Source organism: Xenopus laevis, chromosome 6L, assembly GCF_017654675.1.
Source record: "Xenopus laevis strain J_2021 chromosome 6L, Xenopus_laevis_v10.1, whole genome shotgun sequence".
NCBI lineage: Eukaryota > Metazoa > Chordata > Amphibia > Anura > Pipidae > Xenopus > Xenopus laevis.
Window position 1 is genome coordinate 25,170,770 of NC_054381.1, and position 26,277 is coordinate 25,197,046.

A 26,277-nucleotide genomic window follows, 5' to 3' on the forward strand; every position below is an offset into this window, starting at 1 on the left:
CCGGCGGGGCCCAAGAGGGCCGGGGGCTCACTTGGTTTTTTCCCAGCCCAGTCAGACACTGACGAGAACGAAAACTCGCCTCGTGTTAGAGTGCGAAGCAACGCTAGCGTCTATCTCCTTCGCTAGCGAAGCGACACCTGCGCCTGTTAGGAAATCGGCGAATTTTCGCTAGCGTTGCTCACTTCACCCTTTAGGGAATCTGCCCCATAGAGCAATGAGGGAGGTTGGAATGTTGATTCGGAATACTGGTTTTGGGGTGGTTATTCCCAGTCTTGTTTACCCCTGGAGGGGGGTGGGAGACTATTTCATGGGTGTTTATATACGTAATCCTTTATTGAGCTAAGGGCATCCAACTTGAAGAGCAATCATTCCGAGGGTGAGTATGTACTTCCGTAGACACCCCATTAGTAAGTGACTGCACTGTGGTTTTTGGGGTATATGCAATGGCTGTAGTTTTTAAAGGGGTGCTTCACCTTTAAATTTATACCTGATAGAATGCCTAATTCTAAGCAACTTTTCGATTGATCTTCATTTTTTCTTTCTTATAGATTTAGAATTATTTGCCTCCTTCTTCTGACTTTTCAGCTTTCAAATGGGGGTCACTGACCCCATCTAAAACAAATGCTCTGTAAGGCTACAAATGTATTTGTTATTGCTGATCTTTGTATTCAGGTCCTCTTATTCATATCTTAGTCTCTTATTCAAATCAGTGCACAGTTGCTAGGGTAGTTGGGAGCCTACCAACCAGATTGCTGAAATTGCAAAGTGGAGATCTGCTGAATAAAAAACTAAACATCTCAAAAACCAATTGCAAATTGTCTCAGAATATCCCTCTCTACAACATACTTAAAGTTAATTCAAAGGTGAACAGTCCCTGTCTGACCTATGCTTTTGGGTGCCATATGCTAACCTCCCAATCCTTGCTGGCTGGGAGGGATGGCTTATTTTCCATCATGTTGCCAGCTCCTGAAAACTTTCCAAGGCACTCTTAAATAAGGCACGAATTCTGATGTGAATGATAAGCAGTTAATTTAGAATTCTGAAAAAGTTAAAGGGGGACCTGTCACCCAGGCATAAAAAAGCTGTATAATAAAAGTCCTTTTCAAATTAAAAAGGCTTGCCTTAATAACATGTGCCATGTGACATGTGTCCACAAAATGGCTTCTGCCTGCTTGCTATAATTGAGTTCCCAGAGCGAGGAAAACGAGATTCAAATCATTTATACAGTGTAAGTTTATTTTGCTTGACAAACATTATAAAATAGGATTTGGAATAATTTTTTTGGGTGACTGGTCCCCTTTAAGCAACACAGTCAGGCATGGGTGTCCACAGAAAATTTTCCAGGGTGGGGCAAGGAGGCATCTGTGGGCGGGCCTGTGACATAGGTGGGTGTGTCACTGCCATCAAGGGGTGGAGCTATGCCACGGCGATCAGCCGATCGCCGGGTCAATCAAGGGAATCCTGCACAGTTTCCCTAATTTGACCCGGGCAACCCTTCAAAATACCGGTTGTCTGACAAGTGGCAACCCTAGTTCACACAAAGATGGCAAAGTGGCAAGTTCATGTATAAATACCCCTAGAACTCACAAACAGATGGCACAGGGGCACGTACATGCATAAATACCCCCAGAACTCACAAACAGATGGTACAGGGGCAAGTTCATGTATAAATACCCCCAGAACTCACAAACAGATGGCACAGGGGCAAGTACATGCATAAATACCCCCAGAACTCACAAACAGATGGCACAGGGGCAAGTACATGTATAAATACCCCCAGGGGCAAGTACATGTATAAATACCCCCAGAACTCACAAACAGATGGTACAGTGGTAAGTACATGTATAAATACCCCCAGAACTCACAAACAGATGGTACAGTGGTAAGTACATGTATAAATACCCCCAGAACTCACAAACAGATGGCACAGGGGCACGTACATGTATAAATACCCCCAGAACTCACAAACAGATAGCACAGGGGCAAGTACATGCATAAATACCCCATGTAGCCACATGTTCTTTTTAACAATTCATTCTGCTGGGTACCTACATAATCTAGATGACAGTCCCAGACCCAACACCACAGTAATAAAAGCCACACAAACATGGGAGATAAAACAAACACTAGAAACCCACTGGTTACCAGGGACCCCCATACAAGTTAAAAAAAACAATTGGTGGTTAGGATAGGGGCCCCCCATAAAAGTTAAAAAAAAACTTCATTGGTGGACAGATAGACTGTAGAAAGAGAGGGACTCACAGAGAGAGTCAGAGTGCAGAGAGAAGCAGAGTGCAGTGAGACAGAGTGCAGAGAACAACAGAGTGCAGAGAGAGAAAAAGACAGAGTAGAGAGAGAGAGAGACAGTGCAGAGAGAGACAGTGCAGTGAAAGAGAGAGTGTAGTGAGAGAGGCAGAGTGCAGAGAGAGACAGAGACTCACAGAGAGAGACAGAGTGCAGTGAGAGAAAGAAAGAGTGCAGCGAGAGAGAGACAGAGGGACAGAGAGAGAGAGGCAGAGAGAGAAACAAAGACTCAGAGAGAGAGAGGGGTAGAGAGAGACAGAGTGCAGGCTAAAGAGATTCCTGAGAAGCACAGTGACTGCTGGCTTCCCCTTCTTACCACATCAGTTCCTGTACTTCCGTCTTCGGCATCAGTGATGTCCACGCTCGTAAGGGGGGCTGGCTAATCCCCCTTTGAGCCTAAATCTTGCCTGGCCCAAAACTTTCTTCCTTGTTCCCCCCTGATGGCAGGCAGGCAGGCCTGCACACAGCACAGCATGAGAACGGAGACGAGTGGAAGGGGCGGAGCCACAGTGGGAGCTGGGACGGAGGAGCGGTCCTAGAGCCCACAGTTTGAAATGAACATTATAGATCAGGAGCGGCCCACATTACAAAATGCCCGAATAAACAGATGGTCAGTCTGCTGGTCCCAGGGGGGGGCACTGACCCCTCTTGCCCCCCTCTGTGGACGCCCATGCAGTCAGGTTTTGCTGCAGGTGCACCCTAAAATGCTATGCATGATAACAATGGTATCACTCGTTTATACAAGTGACCACTAGATGGCGACATTACATAGCTTCAGCAGTGTGCCTGCTCTCACACAAATATATATTCATGTATATATAATATAAATGTTGCCTGTTATTACATGTTTCCACACAGGTCCCAAGGCCTGCACACCTTGTAAGGGAATTTGGTTTTTGTATTTTAGCAATGACTGAAGCCACAAAGGCTGTTCCTGCACTAGATTATAACACCTGCTCCCTACGGATTCCCATATTTTGTGCAAGTGAGGGAATCCGTGCTGTTAATACTTTGTTTTGGTTGGCTGTGACCATACCATATCCATAGAGCACTATTGCCAATTGCTGTCTTTGGGGAAGTTAATAACATCCTTGCAATACAAACTTTACCCCCCCCCCGTATTACAATCTCCCCTGTAATTGTTTTTTTCGGGATTCTGCCTTTTTCAGCAGGATTCAGATTCCGCGGAATCCTTGTGCATGGCCGAACCGAATCTGAATTTGCATATGTAAATTAGACGTGGGAAGGGAAATCACGTGACTTTTGTCACAAAACAAAGAAGTAAAAAACATTTTTCCCACATTTCCCTTTTTCCTTTCCCTCCCCTAATTTGCATATGCAAATTGATTCGTTTCGGTATTCGGCCAGATCTTTCTTGAAGGATTCGGGGATTCGGCCGAATCCCAAAAAGTGTTTTTGGTGTATCCCTAGTTTTTTTGCAGTTAGTATCCTTACTTTGTCATCCTAGTGTTCCATCAACATATTTTTCAACCCCTAATTATGCCTGGAATATATGCCTTTCCAATGCTTGTGAAAAACGCTTATTGCAAGAACCTACCTTGTTTATAAACCGCGTTGACATTCTTTTTGTTGTTTTTGTATTTGTAAATACCTATTGACTGTACTTACTTCTAGCTGGCCAAGTAATGAAATAGTCATTCTGCTCAAAAAAATAAAAATCATGTGTTGTAAATCCGTTACCAGCAAGTATAATGTCCCTTTAATTGCAATCTATTTGTTTGCTCTGCTTAGGGGACCGCATTATAAAAGTGAACGGTGAAAGTGTCATTGGTAAAACTTACTCCCAGGTGATTGCTCTCATCCAAAACAGGTAAGTATGTTCTGCCGGATATGTATTTTTTTTTTTTTTTCTTCTACACATCACATCCTAGGCCTACCTAGAGTCTTCTAGAGAAGGCAATTTAGTCTGCACACATTGGGTTCCCTAACCTGCTGATAGATTCCTGGCTGATTTATGGCCACATATCACTGACTGTCGGGAGGCCCCACACTCAGGCCATCAAGCTGTTGACTGGGACTGGAGGGACTGAGTTGCCAGCTTTTATTGCCCTGTGTATGGCCATTTTATAAAAAAAAAAAAAAAAAAAAAAAAAAAAAGCATTTATGAGGGGCTGGTGACTCCTATTAATATTTTTTATTTCAATGTTGATATAATGTGGTGACCTATTTCTTAAAGGGAAACTAAAAGCTAAAATAGAATAAGGCTAGAAATGCTGTATTTTGTATACTAAATATAAACATGAACTTACTGCACCACAAGCCTAATCAAACAAATAATTTATGCTTTCAAAGTTGGCCACAGGGGGTCGCCATCTTGTAACTTTGTTAAACATCTTTGCAAGACCAAGACTGTGCACATTCTCAGTGTGGTCTGGGCTGCTGCTTAGGGGTCGTCATAAATTATCAAAACAGCACAAATAAGTCAAATAATATCTGGCAGAAGCCGATACAGCAAGACTGATTAATAATCAGAATAAGCAGACTGCACTGGGTCCCATGTTGTCAATTTTATAGTTTTTGTATTGTTTAATATAAACTTTCTCCAACTCTCCAGAACCAGTGGCTGCAGCAAAAACATCCTCCAAGTAGAATCCCAGTTTATCTGTTTAAATCTGGCTCCATGATCTTTGTCCCTGCAGCTGGAGTTGGAAACATTAAAGAGGATGTAAAGGCAAAAAGAAAATACAATTTTTACTTTATTAACGGAAAAAGAAACCTATCCCCAATAAACTTCAATTAAAAAATATGTACAGTTTTTATGAGAAACCTGACTGTATGAAATGAAATTCCCCCTTCATGTACTTGCTCTGACTTCTGCAGATATGAATCTCTACATGGTCACCGTCTGTTCTACAGGTAAACAAACAGAAACAGTTCTGGGAAGTCCCTACCACCTGCCGTTTGAAAGTATGATCCTTTCCCTGAAGAGCAGTTAGGGACCATCTGAAGTTTCCTATTCTTAGCAGTCAAAGCAAGTAAATGAAGGTTGAATTTCACTGCATACAGTCGGGTTTCTTATAAAAACTATGTACGTTTTTTAATTAAAGAATTTTGAAGATAATTTTAATTTAAAGAATAATTTTAAAGAAAATAAAATGGGATATTATTTTTTTGCCTTTACATCCCCTTTAAAGGGCATGTAAAGTCTAAAATAGAATAAGGCTAGAAATTATGTATTTTGTATACTAAATATAAACATGAACTTACTGCACCACAAGCCTAATCAAACAAATGATTTATGATTTCAAAGTTGGCTACAGGGGCTCACCATCTTGTAACTTTGTTAAACATCGTTGCAAGACTAAGGCACAGGCTCAGTGTGGTCTGGGCTGCTTAGGGATTGTCATAAACAAAGCTGCTTGAGTTCTGCATGGCTGGGAAGTAAGGCGGGAGCACCCCCTGCTGTTCATAAGTATGATTGTTTCCCTGCTCAGCAGTTAGGGACCGTCTGACAATTCCTATCCGCAGCAGTAAATGAAGGGAGAATTTCACTGCATACAGTCAGGTTTCTTATAAAAACGGTACAAATTTTTTAATTAAAGTATATTGGAGATAGGTTTCTTTTTCATTAAAGAAAGTACAAATGGGATTTTATTTTTTTGGCTTTTGCATGCCCTTTAATAAGAAGGATAACATATATAAACTTCTCAAGTGCCTGCGAGACTATAGAGCAACATAATTGATGCAAAACATTAAACCATACATTTTATTGATTGATTGAATTATGCTTCGTAGAGAGGAATCCTTATGCAAGATATCCGCTGCTCTATTTATTCTCTGTTTTTTTTCTCTACTATTCCTCGTCAATTCTGACATATCAGTTGCTGCATAGTTCTAGGGTTGGTGACTGTAGCCACCAGGCTTACATTTAAAGAGTGGAGAGTTGCAGAATAAAATGTTTTTAAATTTAATACAAACGCAAATTAAAGTTTAAAGCCCACTGCAAAGAGCTATAGGATATCAGTCTATATTACACTCTAAATTACTATCCATTTAATACCTTAGTGCCTATTTTACCTTAATTATTTTCTTCATTCTTGCATACACATTCATTTATATTGGATATTTTTAGAAAAAGCATCTCTTTATCTTTTTTTTTTCTTTGCTTCAGCGATTCCACATTAGAACTCAGTGTGATGCCAAAAGATGAAGATATCCTACAATTGGTGAGTTCTCTTTCCATTCAGCTGTAGACTTGCTTTCAGGAAAAGTTCACTATTCTTCTAATCTGTTTATGCCATCTGTCGGCTTGTATTTGGTTGTACAGCACTTTAATTTATTTGGCTTAATAACTTTCTGCTGCAGCGATACACGATTAGCTGGAAATGATTGTCAGCATTTGTCCTTTCTGCCTGGCAGTACATGCATTTGGCTAAAACTAAACACAGAACTCGTGGCACTCCTTTTGTAAGTGCTATTGATTCTGTGTTTCCTGATTGTCTTTTGAACTGTGCCATGATTCGTGGCATACCAAGATCATAGACACCTGGCATGGAAAAGGTTAAAGGAATTGTTCAGTGTAAAAATATAAACTGGGTAAATAGGCTGTGCAAAATAAAAAAAAAAAATGTTTCTAATATAGTTACTTAGCCAAAAATGTTATGTATAAAGGCTGGAGTGACTGGATATCTAACATAATAGCCAGAACTACTTCCTGCTTTGCAGCTCTCTTGGTTTCCACTGATTGGTCACCAGGCAGTAACCAATCAGTGACTTGAGGGGGGGAGCGGCACATGGGTCATATCTGTTGCTTTTGAATCTGAGCTGCATGCTGAGGCTCAATTGCAAACTCACTGAACAGTTATGTCCCATGTGTCCCCCCTTATAGTCGCTGACTAACTCAGAGTTAGAGAGCTGCAAAGCAGGAAGTAGTGTTCTGGCTATTATGTTGGACATCCAGTCACTCCAGCCTTTATACATTACATTTTTGGCTAACTAACTATATTAGAAACATTTTTTATTTGGCACAGCCTATTTACCCAGTTTATATTTTTACTCTGAACAATTCCTTTAACCTTTTCCATGCCAGGTGTCTAGGATCTTGGTATGCCACAAATCATGGCACAGTTCAAATTTACCCAATTGTTATTTTTACACTGAACTGTTCCTTTAAAGGCAGCCATAACTGATGATAATATATAAGCGCGCTACATCTTCAGTGCAGTTCCTTGGTATGGACACATGGGAAGTACCTCGTCAGTATCACACCCCTTACTATAACACTTTTTTTACCCATACTTTACTGTTGCCATTCTATTTGGTGTCTCTTATAATAAGTTTAACTGGGCACTGCATGGACATAGCAAACAAGAGTTTATTGCTCTCTTTCTAGATAGTGTTACCTCAATTTAACCTACACTTTATTTTAAAATGTAAATCTAATTTTGTATGCAATAATACAATACGGTGCTGGTTTTACTTTTGTCCAAAAACGAAAATTTTCTATTAAAAAAAGGGCTTTTTATTGGAGCTCCCTATAGATCTGCTAAGGTCTTTGTCCTGAGTTTTAAATGAAGGGTGGGTGTGTCCCAATGGTCCCTGTCAGAAAGACAGTTGAAGGGGGACAGCCCTGCAATCACACAAGCAAAGACAGACTTCAGTTCCTTATAAGGTCAGCATAGCTGCTGATTGGCTCCTATCCTACAGCGCTGAGTGCCGCCAGCTCCCCTGCACAGCCTGGGAAAGGAGACAGCAGGAAGTGGGACTAGTAGGGTTTTTGCAGAAATTTTCAATTAAGTAACCAGAAACACAACTTTTTAAAGCACATTCCTTCTGTATCTAAGAGAGTTTAAAGCACTGGCACATTCTTGTTTTTTTTTTTGAATAAATATATATGTGCTTATAGTGAATGTCCGTCGATTGGGCGCAGAAGTGAGATCCTGTTCTTGGGGTTTCTCCCCACTAACCCAACTACATTCCTCCAAGTCATGCATTTACATGTGTCCAGTATTTATTACATTTATTTACTCGCCTTTCCCATCTACCTTCACTCATTGATTTATTCAATCAATAAATCAATAAAATAATCAGTCATACATTCATTTGTTATTGATTTAATATGAAATCTTGGTCATAAACCATGTATTTTATACGATCAGTGTTCCTGCTAATATAAACTGACAAAGATGCTGATAGTGTATTCGATGTGTATACTGTGCGGTATCCAGATTAGTAGAAATAATGTCCTAAATTACTTTCTTTTAACTAGCGGCTGTTTATTTAATGTTCTTGATTGGAATGAATTGGATTAAAGGAGTTTAAGCACTTTCCAGTTTGTAGGAATGGTGACTATTCATGGCAATGCATTATTTATTCTTCTGCTATATGTTGGGACTCTTAAAACATTTGCTGCTGCTTCTATTCTATTCTTTGTTTTGGAGGCATTAAAGGGAAACTATGCTGAATGTGAAAATGTAAAAAGCTTCATCATACTGAAATAAGAAACTTTCTATATAGAATCAATTAAAAATTCTGTACAAGTGTGGGATTTGTTATCCCGAAACCGGAATTAATAAAACTGTACCTTGTACTTGATCCCAACTAAGATATAATTAATCCTTATTGGAGGCAAAACCAGCCTATTGGGTGTAATCAATGTTTACAGGGTAATTAGCGATCTTAGCTCTGTGATTGCCAAACCTCTTTACTTAATTTGTCAGGATTCATTGAGATCTGGCATAGTGCCGAGAGACTGGCGAATTGCTAATGTGGTGCCTCTATTCAAAAAAGGATCCCGTTCTCAGCCTCAAAACTATAGGCCAGTTAGTCTGACGTCAGTGGTAGGAAAGCTTTTCGAAGGGTTAATAAAGGATAAGATACTGGACTTCATAGCAAATCATAATACTATGAGTGTGTGCCAGCATGGTTTTATGCGTAATAGATCTTACCAGACTAACTTAATTTCTTTTTATGAGAAGGTAAGTAGAGACCTCGATTCTGGGATGGCAGTGGATGTGATTTACTTAGACTTTGCTAAAGCATTTGATACAGTGCAACACAAAAGGTTCCTGGTTAAATTAAGGAATGTTGGCCTGGAACATAGTATTTGTACCTGGATAGAGAACTGGCTAAAAGATAGACTACAAAGAGTTTTGGTAAGTGGAACATTTTCTAATTGGACCAGTGTTAGTGGAGAACCACAGGGCTCTGTACTAGGTCCCTTGCTTTTCAACTTGTTTATTAATGACCTGGAGGTGGGCATTGAAAGTACTGTTTCTATTTTTGCAGATGATACTAAATTGTGCAGAACTATAGGTTCCATGCAGGATGCTGCCACTTTGCAAAGTGATTTGTCTAAACTGGAAAACTGGGCAGCAAACTGGAAAATGAGGTTCAATGTTAATAAATGCAAGTTATGCACTTTGGCAAAAATAATATAAATGCAAGTTATACACTAAATGGCAGTGTGTTGGGAGTTTCCTTCAATGAGAAGGATCTAGGGGTCTTTGTAGATAACACGTTGTCTAATTCTGGGCAGTGTCATTCTGTGCATAAAAAAGGGCATTAACTCAAGGGATGAAAACATAATTCTGCCTCTTTATAGGTCCCTGGTGAGGCCTCATCTGGAGTATGCAGTGCAGTTTTGGACTCCAGTCCTTAAGAGGGATATAAATGAGCTGGAGAGAGTGCAGAGACTAAGTGCAACTAAATTGGTTAGAGGGAGGGAAGACTTAAATTATGAGGGGAGACTGTCAAGGTTGGGGTTGTTTTCTCTGGGGAAAAAAGACGCTTGCGAGGGGACATGATTACACTTTACAAGTACATTAGAGGACATTATAGACAAATAGCAGAAAATCATGTAAACATTGATTAAATCGGAGAGGCTGATTTTGCTTCCAGTTAATTATATCTTAGTTGGGATCAAGTACTATGTACTGTTTGATTACTACAGAGAAATTATTTGGATAATTTGGACAAAGTGGAGTCTATGGAAGATGGCCTTTCCATAAATCAGGTTTCCCGGATAACGAATCCCACACTTGTAAAGAATTTTTAATTGATTATATTTAGAAAGTTTCTTATTTTAGTATGATGAAGCTTAAGTCTAATAGAAATCATGTAAATGCTTTTGCTTCCAATAAGGATTAATTATATCTGTTTGGATCAAGTACAAGCTACTGTTTTATTATTGCAGAGAAAAAGATAATTATTTATTAAAATTTGGATAAAATGGGGTCTGCGAAGAGACAATGAAGAGGAGCAGAGAGAGGATTAACTTGAATATTTCAGAAACGGTCCAAAATCTTTAATCGATTATATTTAGAAAACCTTATTATAGTATGATGAAGTTTGTATTAAATATTCATTTTGACGATTGTTCCCCTTTAAGCAAGAAGCTGCCATTGCATTTGTTGCCCAATATATTTGGTTTGTAAACGTGTACTGCAATGACCTCAATAGTTACTACCAGTTGTACTACTAGTTGTACCAACAAAACACCAGTCTCCCTTGGCAGAATAACTACTGAAAGATACAGTGATGGTGATATATGACAAGGTGTGGCTTGGGTTCAAAATCCGAGACTTGGGAGCTTGCACTTACATTCGGTGGATTCCATGGGACCACTTTTATTGGAAATACTGTGTCAAATGTAAAGCAAATGAGTCACGAGGCTCTGGGAATTATCCACACTTCTCACTAGTCCAACCCTGTAGCTTCTGGGAAAGCCCAGTTTTATTATGAATTTATATTGTTTATACATTTAATAATACAAGATTTTCTTTAACTAATCATATTCCTTAATCCCCTTGGATTTCCAAGCCTTCCCCCATGCTACATCCAAGGCTGTAAATTCCGAGAAACCCGTTACCTTTAGAGAAATAAAAAGAAATCTGCTATTACATGTAATGGTGAAAAGAGGGAAGTTGTTCTTCAGAAAACAAATATTAAGAAGTGTTAAAAGGAAGAAATCCTAAAATAATTAAACTGTGCCCATGAATGGGGTTTTCCCTGCTGCTTGTCTGTGGGGTAAGTGCTGTTTGGCAGTGAACTGGCACTTTGCTGCACCCAATGCTAAGCATGTAACAAGTAAGGACTTAGAGGCAGTAAATAATTACAGTATGTAAAAAAAAAAATGCATAGTCCTCTGTGCGGGGTGCAGCATAGGAATGAGAATGCAAATAAGCAGCTGCTGAGTTAACTAAAAGCTGCCTGTATGATGTGAGTGTATATATAGCACACCCTCTAGATGTTGTTGGACTTCTTTGTTTATTGATGATGGGAGTTTTGCTTTAACAACGCGTACAAAGGACTGCGGGTTGATCATCCTTGGTCTTAAAGGTAATGGCAGATGATGTGATAATTTATTATTAACATGTATTTTTAGAGCGCCAACTTATTGCGAAGAGCTGCGTCTCAGAGATTTTGAGTAATGTACAATTCAGAGAGCAGGTTGCAAAATACATAGAATGAAAGCCTCCAATTTATTTGCACTTGCCCTGGACCCACTGGTGCTCTTGCAGGCCAGGCAATTATGGCATGAATATGCAGTAGCTATGCATATGTATATTAGAAGTTTGCTTCTTTTTTTTTTTTTGTAAGTAGCACAGCTGACTCATAAAGGGAAATTTCTACTGTTCTGGGTGTGTATATGTATATATATATATATATATATATATATTATTTTTATTATTTATATTTTGATTATTATTTTTATTTTTTATTATTATTATTTATTATTATTATATATATATATATATATATTTTTTTTTACTCCAGCCTGCTGCACTGACGAACACTGCCACAAATGCCTGGGTGCTGTTAAGTTATTATACATAAGTTATAAAAAAACGCACTCCAAGGACTTTATAGTGCAAAAAACAATTTTGTGTTTATTTCAAAGTTTTGGCGCCATCACTTGGGCCGTCTTCAGGAAGGTTCGGCCCGATATATGTATATGTGTGTATATGTGTGTGTATCCAGAATGCTCGGGACCTAGATAATGGATCTTTATGTATTTTGGATCTTCATACCTTAAAGGGCACCAATCATGACCAAAATCATTTACTAAGTAAATACACTATGTGAAAGTTCAAGAAATCCGTTTTTAAAACAGAATTGTTTGTATAATGTAAATGATCAGCTCACTATTCCTTCTGCAAGATCTCCCCTATCTCCCCTGCAGTTCTAGCTGAGGCAGCCATCTTGGATTTTACTGGCTCCTCCTACCTATATCTTCCCAGCCAACTGTAGCTCTGAAATCTCGCACATGCTCAGTTCAAATTCCTTGCTTGCTTATCAACCCTTCTAAGCTATTTTCAAATCAGCCAAACCTGTGTGTTAGCTGCTGTTCAGTAGTGCTGCCACCTGCTAGAAGTTAGTGTGTGCCCTTCATTTGCATAATAACTTTACCAGCAGGGGACAAGAGAGGGAAATCTCCTGATACTTCTAGTGGAGGAATTTACTTAAACAAGGCATTCTGGGTAGAATACTCAAAGCAGTGTTACAATCTGAGCATGCTCCTGAAATTTGCATATTAGAGTCTCTGTTATAGTCTCAGTATGGCCTCCCTCAGTGAAAGAACCCATTTGACAAAGTAAGGGATTTTTTTAAAACCTGCAGTTTTTTCAAAAAACTATGTATGTAGTTTGATTAAACGTGTTTAGCTTGTACTGGTCAGATTGTTAATATGTGTTTGATTTTGGCTGTGATAGGTGCCCTTTAAGTCTACTAGAAAACCATGTAAATATTACATAAACCCAATAGGATTATTTTTCTTTAAATAAGGATTAATTATATCTTGGTTTGGATCATGTACAAGGTACTGTTTTATTATTACAGAGAAAAAGGAAATAATTTTTTAAAATTTAGGTTACTTGGATAAAATGGAGTCTACTGTAGATGACCTTTCCTTAATTCGGAGCTTTCTGAATAACTGCTTTCAGGATAATGGATATATTTTTATACACAAGCACACACACGGGTTATTTATCAAAGGTCGACTCTTTTGAGACCTCGAATGGTATCTAATTTAAGAAAAAACTCGAATGGGGAAAAAAACTTGATTAAGATGCAATCCAGTTTTCACAGGAAAAAACCTCAAAAAGCTCAAATTATTCGCCTTTTTGGCCAAAACCCTCCGAAGAAAACTAAAACATCATGAAGGCTATTAACATCTTCAAATGGTCCAAGCAAACTCTGTCATTGGCTTCTACATGACTGTGACAGGTTTTAGATGGTGTATTTCGGAATCTAGCTATTTCCAGGGTCGGAATCGAGCTATTTCCAGGGTCTCGAAAAATTTGTCTAAAATGTGAGTTTTGACCAAAAAAAATCTACTCAAACTTTCGTGGAAAACACATGAGCCTTAAATAACCCCCACAATGTAGCCTTGTGCCTGACAGGTGCTATTTTCAAACAGCGGCTGCTGAGTAAAGACAAACCAGCACTTTTTCATGACATTCTGGCCTCTAGAAATCACTGTTTCACCAGAGTCTATGGAAGAGTTATCTGCTGAACTTTACTCACATCAATAAATAGAAATAAATACAGTATCCTGGACATAATTATCTATTGTCATCATTTGCTGTCCGGTTACTGCTGTCGCTAACCCAAGCCTGTGTGCAGTGCTGACGTATGTTTTCATTATTTGCTAATATACTTGGATTACACAAAAAGTGCAATCCCGTTGTCTAGACAGGCTGAAAATGTTCTACACAGGAAGTAAATCAGACTTACAGGAAGGTAGAATAATACTATGTAGGATTAGGGCTTCTTTTTAATATACCAGGCAGGTTTCAGCGTCGCCAAATATTTGCACTTGAGAAGTCACAAAAAGGACATTTATAGATGGATGTAGGGCTCAGGCTGCTGGTGTGATATTGATCACAAATTATTCCCCGGGAGGGATACTGACAAGTGATTATAGCAGAGCCTGGCTATCACAGTAGATCACACATAAGATGCAGAGGTTGGTAGCCTGTGTTTCTCAGCTCCCAGTAATTATTATTATTATTATTATTATTAACATGTATTTATATAGCGCCAACATATTGCGTAGCACTGCTTCAGAGTGTCTTTTCCTCCACCACAACTCTCCCCACTTCCAGTTTTATGACACCATGGGTTGCTTACGTCAGCATCAAGCACACTTTGGATAACTTTCTGCATAACGGGTTTCCGGATAATGGATCCCATTCCTTTTACGGATAGAGCCCCATATAACCATTTTTATTATCCATTCCTCCATCTTTCGTGCTTACACTCACACATGCGCCCTAGAGTAGAATGGGAATTTTACTCCACTGCATATAAAAGCCAAAGCAAAGGGATGCCATGTAGAAAAGTAAGATGCTGAAAGCGCAGGATGTTACATGTTTTTCCTAAAAGGAGCACTGGCCAGGAAAACAAACCTTAGCAATAGCATTTACTGTGCGGTGCCCAACATTCTGGCCTTAGATTTCCCTGGCACTATTTAAAGAAATATATTTATCTTTTAAAACACCCAGCATTGTCCTGCGTACTTAAAGGGGAACGCCCCAAAAACATAACTTAAACTTTTTGAAAAGTAAACATAATTTCACGCAACTTTGCTGTATACTTCAATTAAAATATATGCAGTCTTTTCATGATTTTTAATGGTTTGTAACAGTTCCCTAAGCTCTCCTCCTGATCTGTCTGACTACTTTGCTGAGCTGGCTGACTAACGTTACTTTGTATCGGCCGCTATCTGTCCTTAGCCTGCATACTACAAACCCCACAATTCCCTGCACATGTTATACAGAAGGCATTTTAGGACATCATCAGGAGAACACACGCTCCTGCATGCGCTCTCCTACAAAAGAAGTATACAGACTCGTCTCTTTATACGCCCTTATCCGAAGAAACTGCAGTCACACCTCCGTGCTGCCTACATTTGCTGTTGCAATCTCCCCCCTTGTCGCTCAGTCCTCAGACCTCCCTCTTCGGCCCTCATTACAAAAGCCCCCCTTCTCGGCCCTCCCTCCTCAGCTATAAGACTGGCTTACGTGGGCTGTGGAGGGAGGGCTTTTGTAATGAGGGCTGCGGAGGGAGGTCTGAGAGCGGAGGACAGAGGGCTTTTGTAATGAGGAGGGAGGAATGAGCAACAAGGGAGGAGATTGCAACAGCAAATGTGGGCATCATGGAGGTGTGACTGCAGTTTCTTCAGGTAAGTGAGTATAATAAGAGATGAGTCTGCATGCTGCTTCTGTTCTCCTGATGATGTCCTAAAATGCACAATGCAATGCATTGTGGGTTATGTAGTTCCTGCATGCTGTCTGTGATCAGTGTTTAGTCCCTCCTTCCCTGCCAAGATTTCAAATGATGCAGAAAGAGAAGAACTGTTAAACAGTTGGATTTCAGCATAGAAAATAGCATTTATTGATACTTTTTGAAGAAACCGGATACTGTGATTGGGTATATTAGGGGTTTCTGTGTTATGTGACCTTTATCAAATTTTGGTTTGGAAGCCGGGGTTCCCCTTTAAAAAAAAAAGTTGTGCAAGCATCCGTAACTATACAGCTATAGCCTAACATTCTGCTTGTGCATATACAATACAGGCTATTGCTTTGGGGAAGTCACTTTTCCCAATCTGCTCCTTTTATGTATCTCTCTTTTTGTGCATTAAATCAGAAAAGTAGGGATAGTTTTGTAACACGCTGTTAAGTTGCAGACTAGTGAAACCAATTGCTTATCTCCCAGTAATCGAAACAAATGCTGATATGCTGAGAAGTCTCTGGCACAGTAGTAAAATCCACAATAATTATGTTTTATGTGTTGGACAACATTTCTGTCTTGTAACTTATTGTTTATTGAAACCTTATCTTGAGTTCATTAAAGGTTGAGCAGTCTCATCTGTGTTATCTGTGAGTCACACAAAGAATCACATAAAGGCCCTTATTGAGTAAAGAGGAATTCAGCTGATCAGACCATCATCTTCGTTGGTGATAAAGGATCATGTATTGGTCATTGTGGTTTTATATGAAATTTTTAGTGACTGGCGATAATGGATTATGGAGTACTGCATTTTATACATAAACCAAATATCATGTGATTATCTTTGATTCTGCACAAATGTAGCCTTTCCATAGTGGCCATACAAGGAGGCCAAGGATTATGAGCCACAACCTGGGTATTGGAGCCCTTATCCGGAAACCCATTATCCAGAAAGCTCTGAAATACTGAAAGGTCATCTTCCATAGACTCCATTTTATCCAAATAATTTCCTTTTTTCTCTGTGATAATAAAACCATAGCTTGTACTTGATCCCAACTAAGATATAATGAATCATTATTGGAAACAAGACCAGCCTATTGGGTTTATTTAATATTTACGTGATTTTCTAATAGACTTAAATGCAGGGGCGATCCTGGCCCCTCCGCCGCCTGAGGCAGCAGCAGTTGCTGCTGCCCCCCACCCCTGGAAATTCGATCTTAAAGTACCAGGAGCAGCATTTTTGCCGCCCCCTGGTACCTAGTGGGGCGTTGCTGCCTGAGGCGACAGCCTCAACTCGCCTCATTGGCCAAGCACCCCTGCTTAAAGGGATGCTGTCATGGGAAAAAACATTTTTTCAAAATGGATCAGTGCTGCTCCAGCAGAATTCTGCACTGAAATCCATTTCTCAAAAGAGCAAAAAGATTTTTTTTTATATTCTATTTTGAAATCTGATCTAAATTACGGAAAGATCCATTATCTGGGAAAACCCCAGGTCCTCAGCATTCTGGATAACCGGTCCCATACCTGTACTGAAAATGTGTAGTATAGGTAGAACCAGGACTACTGAGCAGTTGTTTTTCAAATTAAACATTAAAATAGAGGGACATACCTATTCATGTATTGTATTTTGGCATACTCTTCTGTGCAGATTGTGAGCAATTACAGAATGTTTTTTTTTTTTTTGCACCGGGCCAGGATTTGGTCTGATTCTCGAAAGTCAAACCCTATAACCTTCACTCCAGTGTATTTTAATACTTCCTGTTTATCTAAAGCAAGCAAAAGGAAGATTAAGCCATTCATTTACTGAAAGCTAACCTGGAAATCCAGACAAAATGTCAAAACACTCTTACTCATCACAGGACTCAATTCTTAAGACGATTGCTCATAACAAGTGGCCCAAACATGCTGTTTTTTGGTTTCTTCGTTGATCTGTTGATGCATTTTGATCATTGAAGCATTTTCAACCTCACATTTTTTTTTTGAATATGCTTTATCTTATCTTTATGCTATATGTATTATGCTGACTAGCTTGTAAATAGGATATAATGTGCCCCCTTTTGTAGATTCTGTGTATGTTAGGAGTGCCATGACCATGTAAAAGGCACTAGTAAAAGTCTGCTGCTAGTTATAGAATGCTAAAATCTGCCCTTGTAATTTAGGGGGAACGTAGCAATGTTGTTTAATAGATGCAAACTTCTGTATCTTTTAAGCTAAGTGCAGTAACCCTGGCCAGTAAATTCTAACACAGGGGTCCCCAACCTTTTTTAACCCGTGAGCCACATGCAAATGTGAAAAGAGTTGGGGAGCAACACAAGCATGTAAAAGTCCCTTGAGGTGCCAAATAAAGGCTGTGATTGGCTATTTGGTAGCCCCTATGTGGACTGGCAGCCTTCAGGAGGCTCTACTTGGCACTATTCTTGGTTTTTATGCAATTAAAACTTGCCTCCAAGCCTGGGGCCACTGAGAGCAACATCCAAGGGGTTGGAGAGCAACATGTTGCTCACGAGCTACTGGTTGGGGATCACTGTTCTAACAGATAGTAGCCATTACCCTCAAGAAACAAAGTGCTCTGCAGTTTAATGGTGATAGATCTGGGCCAAGTAGTACTTGTGCTTAATGTAATAATACTAAGCCCATTGCCCCCCTGCTGACACCCCACTCATAGCCCTCAGCTAAAGGCAAACAATAGAATTATTTGATTTCAGAGATAGTGGCATATATCATATATAATACACAAAAGCCATGAATATCCTTATAAACGGTGACTAGTGATGTCATCAGTTATAAACGATGAGTAGTGATGCCATTTCTGTCACATGAAGAAGCAAAAAACAGCAGAGCACCGAAGGAGTCCAGTAGAAGTATTAAAGAAATGAAAATTTTATTTATGATACATATAAAAGCAGATACAGCAGCAGTGAACCTTGGCTGCCCGCTTAACACGTTTCGTGGCGTCCTGCACTTCATCAGAAGTGAAGAGATGAAGTGGCAGGACGCCACGAAACGCGAATTTCAAATTCATGCTTGTTTTTAAAAACTCCCATTAACTCAAAATTCGAGCAATCGAAATTTATTAAAAAAAAAACAAACTCTGGTGAATAGGATCGACCCAAAAACTCGAATTTAATTAGATCCGAATTCGATTAAAGTTTTAAAAACTCGATTTGTTTTTTTTTCTCTCTCAAAAAAAAAAAAATCAAATCTCAGGAAGGCTGCAAACAACTACAAATTGGTCCCAGGGCATCTCCCATTTACTAAAATGGCGATTAGTCCGGTTTTAGGTGACAAACTTGGCTGCCCTTTTATTAGACACCAGTGTGATCATAGTATATATTATCTTTAGCCAACGGAAATCTTCTTACCTGTTCAATCGTCTAAACAGCCATTTGCCATGGCACGAAAAATGTCTGAAACAATCTACACACGGTCTGAAAAAGCCATGCGAAACAAAGATTCAAACAGCTTTATCTTTGCGTCTTTTGCATCTATATATAGTGCGAGTTTTACTGGGAGATTACCTTGTTCAGCCATGGCCTGTCTGTTGCTGCCAGCTCCTGATTTAGCGTAGTTTAGTTGTAGGTTGTATATGATAGAGCAGGAATGCCCATACTTTACTAATGTGGAGTCTACTTTTAGTGATATTGTCCCATTATGAGCTACAGGGCCGCCATTAGAAATCACGGGGCCCCGTACAACAAAATTTTTGGGGCCCCCTGGGCCCCGCCCACACTGACGACCAAGCTCCGCCCCATATCCCGCCCACATAGCAGTTAAAAGACCACACAGACATCAGCGCTAAAAAAGTAAACCCCCCCACACAAGTTGTAAAAAGCTATTGATGGTCAGGGCCCCCTTATAAAAAAAATTGGGGCCCCAAAAAAAAAAAAATTAAAATTTTTTTTTTTTTAAAAACATTGGTGGCAGGGGCCCCCTGTTAAAAAAAACTTGGGGCCCCAACAAAAAAAAATGTAAAAAAAACTAAAAAATAAACAAACATTGGTGGCAGGGGCCCCCTTCTAAGTTAAAAACTAATTGGGGCCCCAAAAAAAAATTTGAAAAAAAATTAATTTTTTTTTGAAAAAAAAAAAAAACATTGGCGGCAGGGGCCCCCTTATAAGTTAAAAACAAATTGGGGCCCCAAAAAAAAAATTTGGAGAAAAAAAAATTTTTTTGAAAAAAAAAAAAATGGTGGCAGGGGCCCCCTTACAAGTTAAAAACAAATTGGGGCCCCAAAAAAATTTTTAAAAAAAAAAAATTTTTTTTTGAAAAAAAAAAAAAAACTGGTGGCAGGGGCCCCCTTACAAGTTAAAAAAATTTGGGGCCACCAAAAAGAAAATTAATTTTTTTTTTTAAAAAAAAAACCCAAAAAAAAACAATGGTGGCAAGGGGCCCCTTACGAGTTAAAAAAAAATTGGGGCCCCAAAAACAAAAGTTTTAAAAAAAAGATTGGTGGCAGGGGCCTATAGAATATTAAAATAATACATTGGTGGCCAGGGGATTAAAAAAAAAAAAAAACACAAACTGGTGTTCAGTAGAATTGAACTCATGGCTTCAGTACTTCAACTTCGCCTCCTTTCGTGACTTCGGGTCTTTTCACCGCTTCAGGACTTCGGCTTCGGCTGTTTTCGTGACTTCGGGTCTTTGCGCTGCTTCAGGACTTCGGCTGTTTTCGTGACTTCGGGTCTTTTCGGCGCTTCGTGACTTCGGCTTTTTCCGTGACTTCGGGTCTTTTCGTCGCATCGGCTTCGGCTTTTCGGCACTTCCGCATTCGGCACTGAAGAGGCAAGACGTACGGCTCGGGCGCTCGTAAGGGGGGCCCGGATCTTCAAAAAAATGCAGCGCTGCCGGGCCCCCCTTCATGCCCGGGCCCGGTACGCTTGTCCCCCCTGTCCCCCCCTGATGGCGGCCCTGATGAGCTACATCCATAAAATAATTGTTAGCGTTCTGTTCCATGGAGAATATTACTTAAATACTGATTTATGAGAAAATGTATATTGTTAAATTTAACAAGCACCAATTTCTTATGTAACCTTATCAAAATAAATGTGAATGAAAAGCATTAAACAGGAGGGAGATTTAGACAAGCTGTTTGTTGACAGATCTACTGATCACCAGCTAAAGGTCTACTGGTTGATCCCGATCTAACTTTTGGGCACCACTGTGATAGGGTAAACAATGACAGATGGATTGATAGGATGCCAATTTCGGTGGATTGCTCATCCATATATTTGGCCACATAAGGCCAGGGTCGTACTGGGCTGGCGGGACACCGGGAAAAAAGCCAGTGGGCCCCAGCCCTCGTGTACCCAGCCGCACAGGACCAGCTCTCTTGACCTATATACACCCCCAGTCTGACCGGCCCCATCCCTCGTGTGCCCAGCCGCCCTGGACCAACTCTCTTGACCTATATACACCCCCAGTCCGACCGGGCCCTGGCCCCCCTTCCCCAGTCCGACCGGGCCCTGACCCCCCTCCCCAGTCTGACCCTGCATAAGACCATTGTGCTGGATCAATATAGGCGCTTATGATATCTGAGAGCTGTTGATTTGTTGGTTGCTCTGAACCCATGTAAAGACGTGTAGCTGCAATTTTGCTTTATTTTGTACCGTATGGTAACTACTAGTGATGGGCGAATCTGTCCTGTTTCGCTTCGCCGGAAAAATTTGCGAAACTGCAAAAAATTTACGAAACACATTGTAGTCAATGGGTGTCAAAAATAAATTTGACGCGCAACAATTTACACGAGTGACCTTTTTGTCTCATTGAATTTTCGCAGCAGTTTTGCAAAACAATTCGCAGGTGGCGGAATGTGGAAAAATTGCCGCGGATTTGTGCCTGGCAAATAAATTCCCCCATCACCAGTAACTACAGGAAAGCCATGAGTCCTCCAAATGCACTTCTATAATTCGAGTCAATGTGCAATAAAGAAAAATGTTACCATCCCTCATACAAAGTGTATTTAGCAAATAAAGCGGCCGCTGCATTCATTATTAATCCGGTTGTGGCTTGTGCTTTTAGCAGCCTCTCTCTCTCCCTGGTTTTGCAGGCGGCTATAAAAATAGCTCTGTTTAAGATTCCCCCTGTGATTGCTCAGTTCCAACACAAACTATTGTCATTTAAAATTGCCTAGTTTTGTGTTCCCAAGGTTTCTCGAGCCAGTGTAAATGAGCAGTTGGTATGCATCTAATAAACGGCTTTCACCGGGAAATATATATATATATATATTTATTATGACCTCACAGCACCTTGCAGCCCCATCAGCCTGAGCACAATATCTTAAAGGGGTGGTTCACCTTTAATTTAACTTTAAGTATGTTTTAAAATGACCCATTCTAAGCAATTTTTCAACTGGTATCAATTATTTATTTTCTATAGATCTTTGATTATTTTGCTTTAAGTTAGTTGCTGCCTTCTTCTGACTCTCAAATGGGGGTCATTGACCCCATCTAAAAAACAAATGCTCTGTAAGGCTACACATTTATTGTTATTGCTGCTTTTTATTTGTCCTCTGTCTATTCAGAACCACTCCTATTTGTATACCAGTCTCGTATTTAAAACGAATGCATGGTTGCTATGGCAATTTGGACCATAGCAACCAGATCACTGCAGATCACTGAAATTACAAACGGCTGAATAAAAAGCAAAATAACATAAAAACCACAAATACATAAAAACCAATTGTAAATTGTCTCGGAATATAGTAAAAGTTAACTCAAAGCTCAACAACCCATTTAATTATATGATAAAAACATAATAGGGACTTTGTGTTCCCTTTGCATTAAAGGGGTGGTTCACCTTTAAATTAACTTTTAGTATGTTATAGAATGGCTAATTCTAAGCATCTTTTCAATTGGTCTTTTTTTTTTTATATAGTTTTTTTAATTATTTGCCTTTTTCTTCTGACTCTTCCTAGTAGGGGTCACTGACTCCATCTAAAAAACAAATGCTTTGTAAGACTACAAATGTATTGTTACTGCTTCCTTTTTATACTCCTCGTTCTTTTCAGGCCTCTCCTATTTATATTCCAGTCCCTTATTCAAATCAATGCATGGTTGCTAAGTTAATTTGGGCCCTAGCAGCCCGATTGCTGAAATTGCAAACCGGAATAAAGAAGCTAAATAACTCAAAAACCACAAATAATAAAAAATGGAAACCAATTGCGAATTGTCTCAGAATATCACTCTCTACATTAGAGTCCTGCGCGGAACCAATTTCTAGTCCCGAACCTCAACCCGCATATTTACTCACTTTGATCTGCTGCCTGACCCAGACCAGCAACTGCCTTATCGGCAACCTGCTGACCACCATCAAACAGGAAGTGATGTTGCTGCAAACCGGAAGTGATGTCATCAAAAGTGGGCGGGACAGAAACAAGTTTTGTAAAACTTTAAAAGGAGTAAAACATAGACAATATTACATAAAATAATAACATTTAGATGAGACCCGCAACTCCACGGACCCCCGGCTATACCAGCACCTGAAAATCCTCCCCTCATTCTGCATGGTGTCCACTTTTTTTGTGGGTAGCCCGCATTACCCGACCCGCTGCAGGACTCTACTCTACGTTATACTCAACATCATACTAAAAGTTAGTTTAAAGGTGATCCAGCCCTTTAACAACTTATCCTTTCCCCTATCAAGATAATCTGCTTCGTCTGCGCACAGATGATGGTGTAGCAACCATACACTCATCAATAATAAGTTCCTTTCATTTCCAGCCTAATTGCCTTCCTCCTGGCACTGACCTGAGCTGAGGCTTATGCAACCGGGGTAGGGCCGGGCCCTGTCTTTTGTTGCCACTGACCCACCTTCTTTTACATAGTCGCTTATCTCACAGCAAATGTAGAGGTCAGAACAGGAAAGTTACTAATGTGTATTATTAGTAGGAAAAATAAATAAAGCCTTGGCCATGAAGCAACTGATTGTCAAACCCATGGCTCTTTAGCTATGACGGAGAAACACAAGTTGAAAATCAATTCACGAAGCGGTTTCCCAAGAAGCCCCCATATTGTGATATTATTAGGGCACTTATTATGGGAGCTTATAATTAGATGGGTGTATGGAAGGGAAGGAGCAGACGTCTTGTCATGGATAGGTCTCCAGGGAGTATAAATGATGAGAATTTCAGTGTGTCTGATTGAGGCGGGTAGAGAATTCCACGGGCAGGGTGTAGCCTGAGTTGGTAGCTAGTAAAGTGTTGATTTTGGGAAATCTATTCTCATGTGATACAGAAGCAAAGCTGAATGCACAAAGGCCCCATTCTCTTGTCGCATCTTTAAAGGCTAATGTTTGTGTGAAACAACATCTAAATGAAATAACCCATTTGCCATGGTATTCATAAGTTTATATAGCGAAGCTTTGTGAAGTGGCAAAGACAGACTTTCTCCTGGTTCACCGTGTGTTCATTCCTCCTCTAGTTCAGGCTCAGTTGTGATCTGATATGACCTAAGTCTGCACCTACTTTTTAATATCCGCAGTGGTTTATAAAGTGCCAGCATCTGCGTTATTACAAATTTTGAAGTACTTATCGAGGAAGTATTTTTTTGAAGAAGCACGCTAGGTAGTACAGGACATCTGTTATCCGGAAGCCCGTTGTCCAGAAATTTCTGAATTACGGAAAAGCCTTCTGCCATAGACTCCATTTTATCTAAATAATCGGATTTTTTCTCTGTAATAATAAAACAGTAGCTTGTACTTTATCCCAACTAAGATCATTAATCCTCATTGGAAGCAAAACCAGCCTATTGGGTCTATTAAGGGTTTAAGCACATGGGCAGATTCGGGGAGATTGACGCCTGGCGACTAATCGCCTCTTCTGCGGGGCGACAATCTCCCCGAACTGCTTTCCCCCTGCCTGCCGCCTGCTATAATGACAAAACGCCAACGTCAATGCACTCGCGGTGCTTCCTCTTCCGAAACCGCCCAAAGTTGCCTCACGAAGAAACTTCGGGCGACTTCGGAAATTGAAGTGCTGCGAGTGGCTTTTTTGTCATAGCAGGGGGAAGGCAGTTCAGGGAGATTGTCGCCCCGCAGAAGAGGCGTTTAAATCTCCCCGAATCTACCTGTGCACTTGAAGCCTTAATGTTTACATGATTTTCTAGTAGCTTTAAGGTATGAAGATCCAAATTATGGAAAGATCCATTATCTGGAAAACCCCAGGGGGGGGCTATTTGGTAACCCCTATGTGGATTGGCAGTACACCTGATTTTTATGCAACAAAATTTGCCTCCAAGTCAGGAATTGAAAAATAAGCACCTGCTTTGAGCCACTGGGAGCAACATCCAAGGGGTTGGAGAGCAACATGTTGCTTCTGAAATATTGGCTAGGGATCACTGTTGTAGCCTATGATTAAGTGTCTTCGGGACACGAAACGCATAAGGCTCGAGGTGATTGTTTAAAAAAGATTTTCTTTACTTTTTAAACCAATGTTTTTTGGCCTGATCTATATATGGCTTCATAGAGTGCCCTATACCTTTCTTACATTGTGTATAGATCACTGTTCTAGAGTCTGATTCCATCATATGCCATAAGTCTGCTGTTGATTTGTTTGAGGACTTCTGTGCATGCCCAGCTGAGGATGCTGGGAGCTGTAGATACCTGCAACTTATGCTGTGGTTGGAACACTATATCAAATTAGTACCATGACATTTATGGAGAGCTAAATTACCTTTAATAATGATTCTCCCCCTCTCCACTCACAAAATCAGTGGAAAGCAGAATTCTATTTAGCCGGGAGACACCCAACCAGTTCCCAGATACAGGCTTTCCTCACCCCTTAAAATGAAAAATAGAAATACCCCACAGCAGCATCTAATTCTGATTTCAGTAGGAATGTGAGGAAGGCAGCTTGCAGTCAGCTGAGATCCTAAGGCACAATCGTATGGGAAGCCTCACCATTTCAGATGAATAATAGGGCATTGGTTTCGTCATCTATAAGCTGTGCTGCTGCCGCCAGCTCGAGGGAGCGAGCGTAATTCTTGTAGTGGAAGGAGCCGTAGCATGAGACCAGGGCTACTACATGTTGCAGGGAAGGATGCTCTTAAGGGTATCCGCTGGATTTCTCTCCCCTACAGCCGACAGGAATAAATGCACGAGGCATGTGTGTGTTACAGATGACAGGAGGAAACTGCCATTCCTAATCTCCTCCACCGCTCTGTGTTGCTTTTGGTACCTTCCAGAGAAATCAGTATCCGTGTATTTTTAGCTGTGCTCTACCCGGCATCAATATGACAACATAATTCAGTCTTTACACCCTTAAGCAGCTTTTTACTATCCTTTATTTTCCGCCAGCTGCAGTTCCCAAAGGATGTCGCCGCACTGGTAAGACCTTCACTGTAGCCATTTCTTTCATATACATTTACGGAATGTCGTTATTTATTTTTTTTCCCCTTAACGTCTGAAACTCCGGCTTGTTTAACCCTTTAAAAAAAATTTTGGGGGGGGGGGGATTTTGTTTGATGATTTCTGGGCCAATGTCCAGCTAACACCAGAACTGATTGCATGTGCTGCTTTTAAAACGGTTCATTAACTGATTTTATTTTTGGGAGGATTGTGATAAATAACTCTGTGCAGCGGTGTATTTATTACAACTGGATGGGAAAAAAAAAAAAAAACCTCGCCCTCCCCTTTAGTAGTTTATGCTGTTCTGTCAATGGCTGCTTATACAGGCTTTATGAATGCCAGCAAGAGGCTGCACAAGCATGTTACGTACGATTACACCAGGAAATGTAATATGATCCCATACCTGAACCTTATAAAGGAGATGGCATGTCCATATTT

At 40.1% G+C, this 26,277-nt stretch overlaps 1 protein-coding gene across 7 annotated transcripts in view; it reads left to right on the plus strand.

Moving 5' to 3' along the window:
* arhgap21.L (Rho GTPase activating protein 21 L homeolog) overlaps window positions 1-26,277 on the plus strand; it is a 119,751-nt gene that overhangs the window by 60,406 nt on the left and 33,068 nt on the right. For 4 of the 7 annotated variants that reach the window (XM_041565340.1, XM_041565339.1, XM_041565342.1 and 1 more), the window contains 3 exons: window positions 4,057-4,135; window positions 6,437-6,491; window positions 25,789-25,818. In XM_041565340.1, the coding sequence (XP_041421274.1) occupies window positions 4,057-4,135; window positions 6,437-6,491; window positions 25,789-25,818 (164 nt within the window). 7 annotated transcript variants of the gene reach the window in all.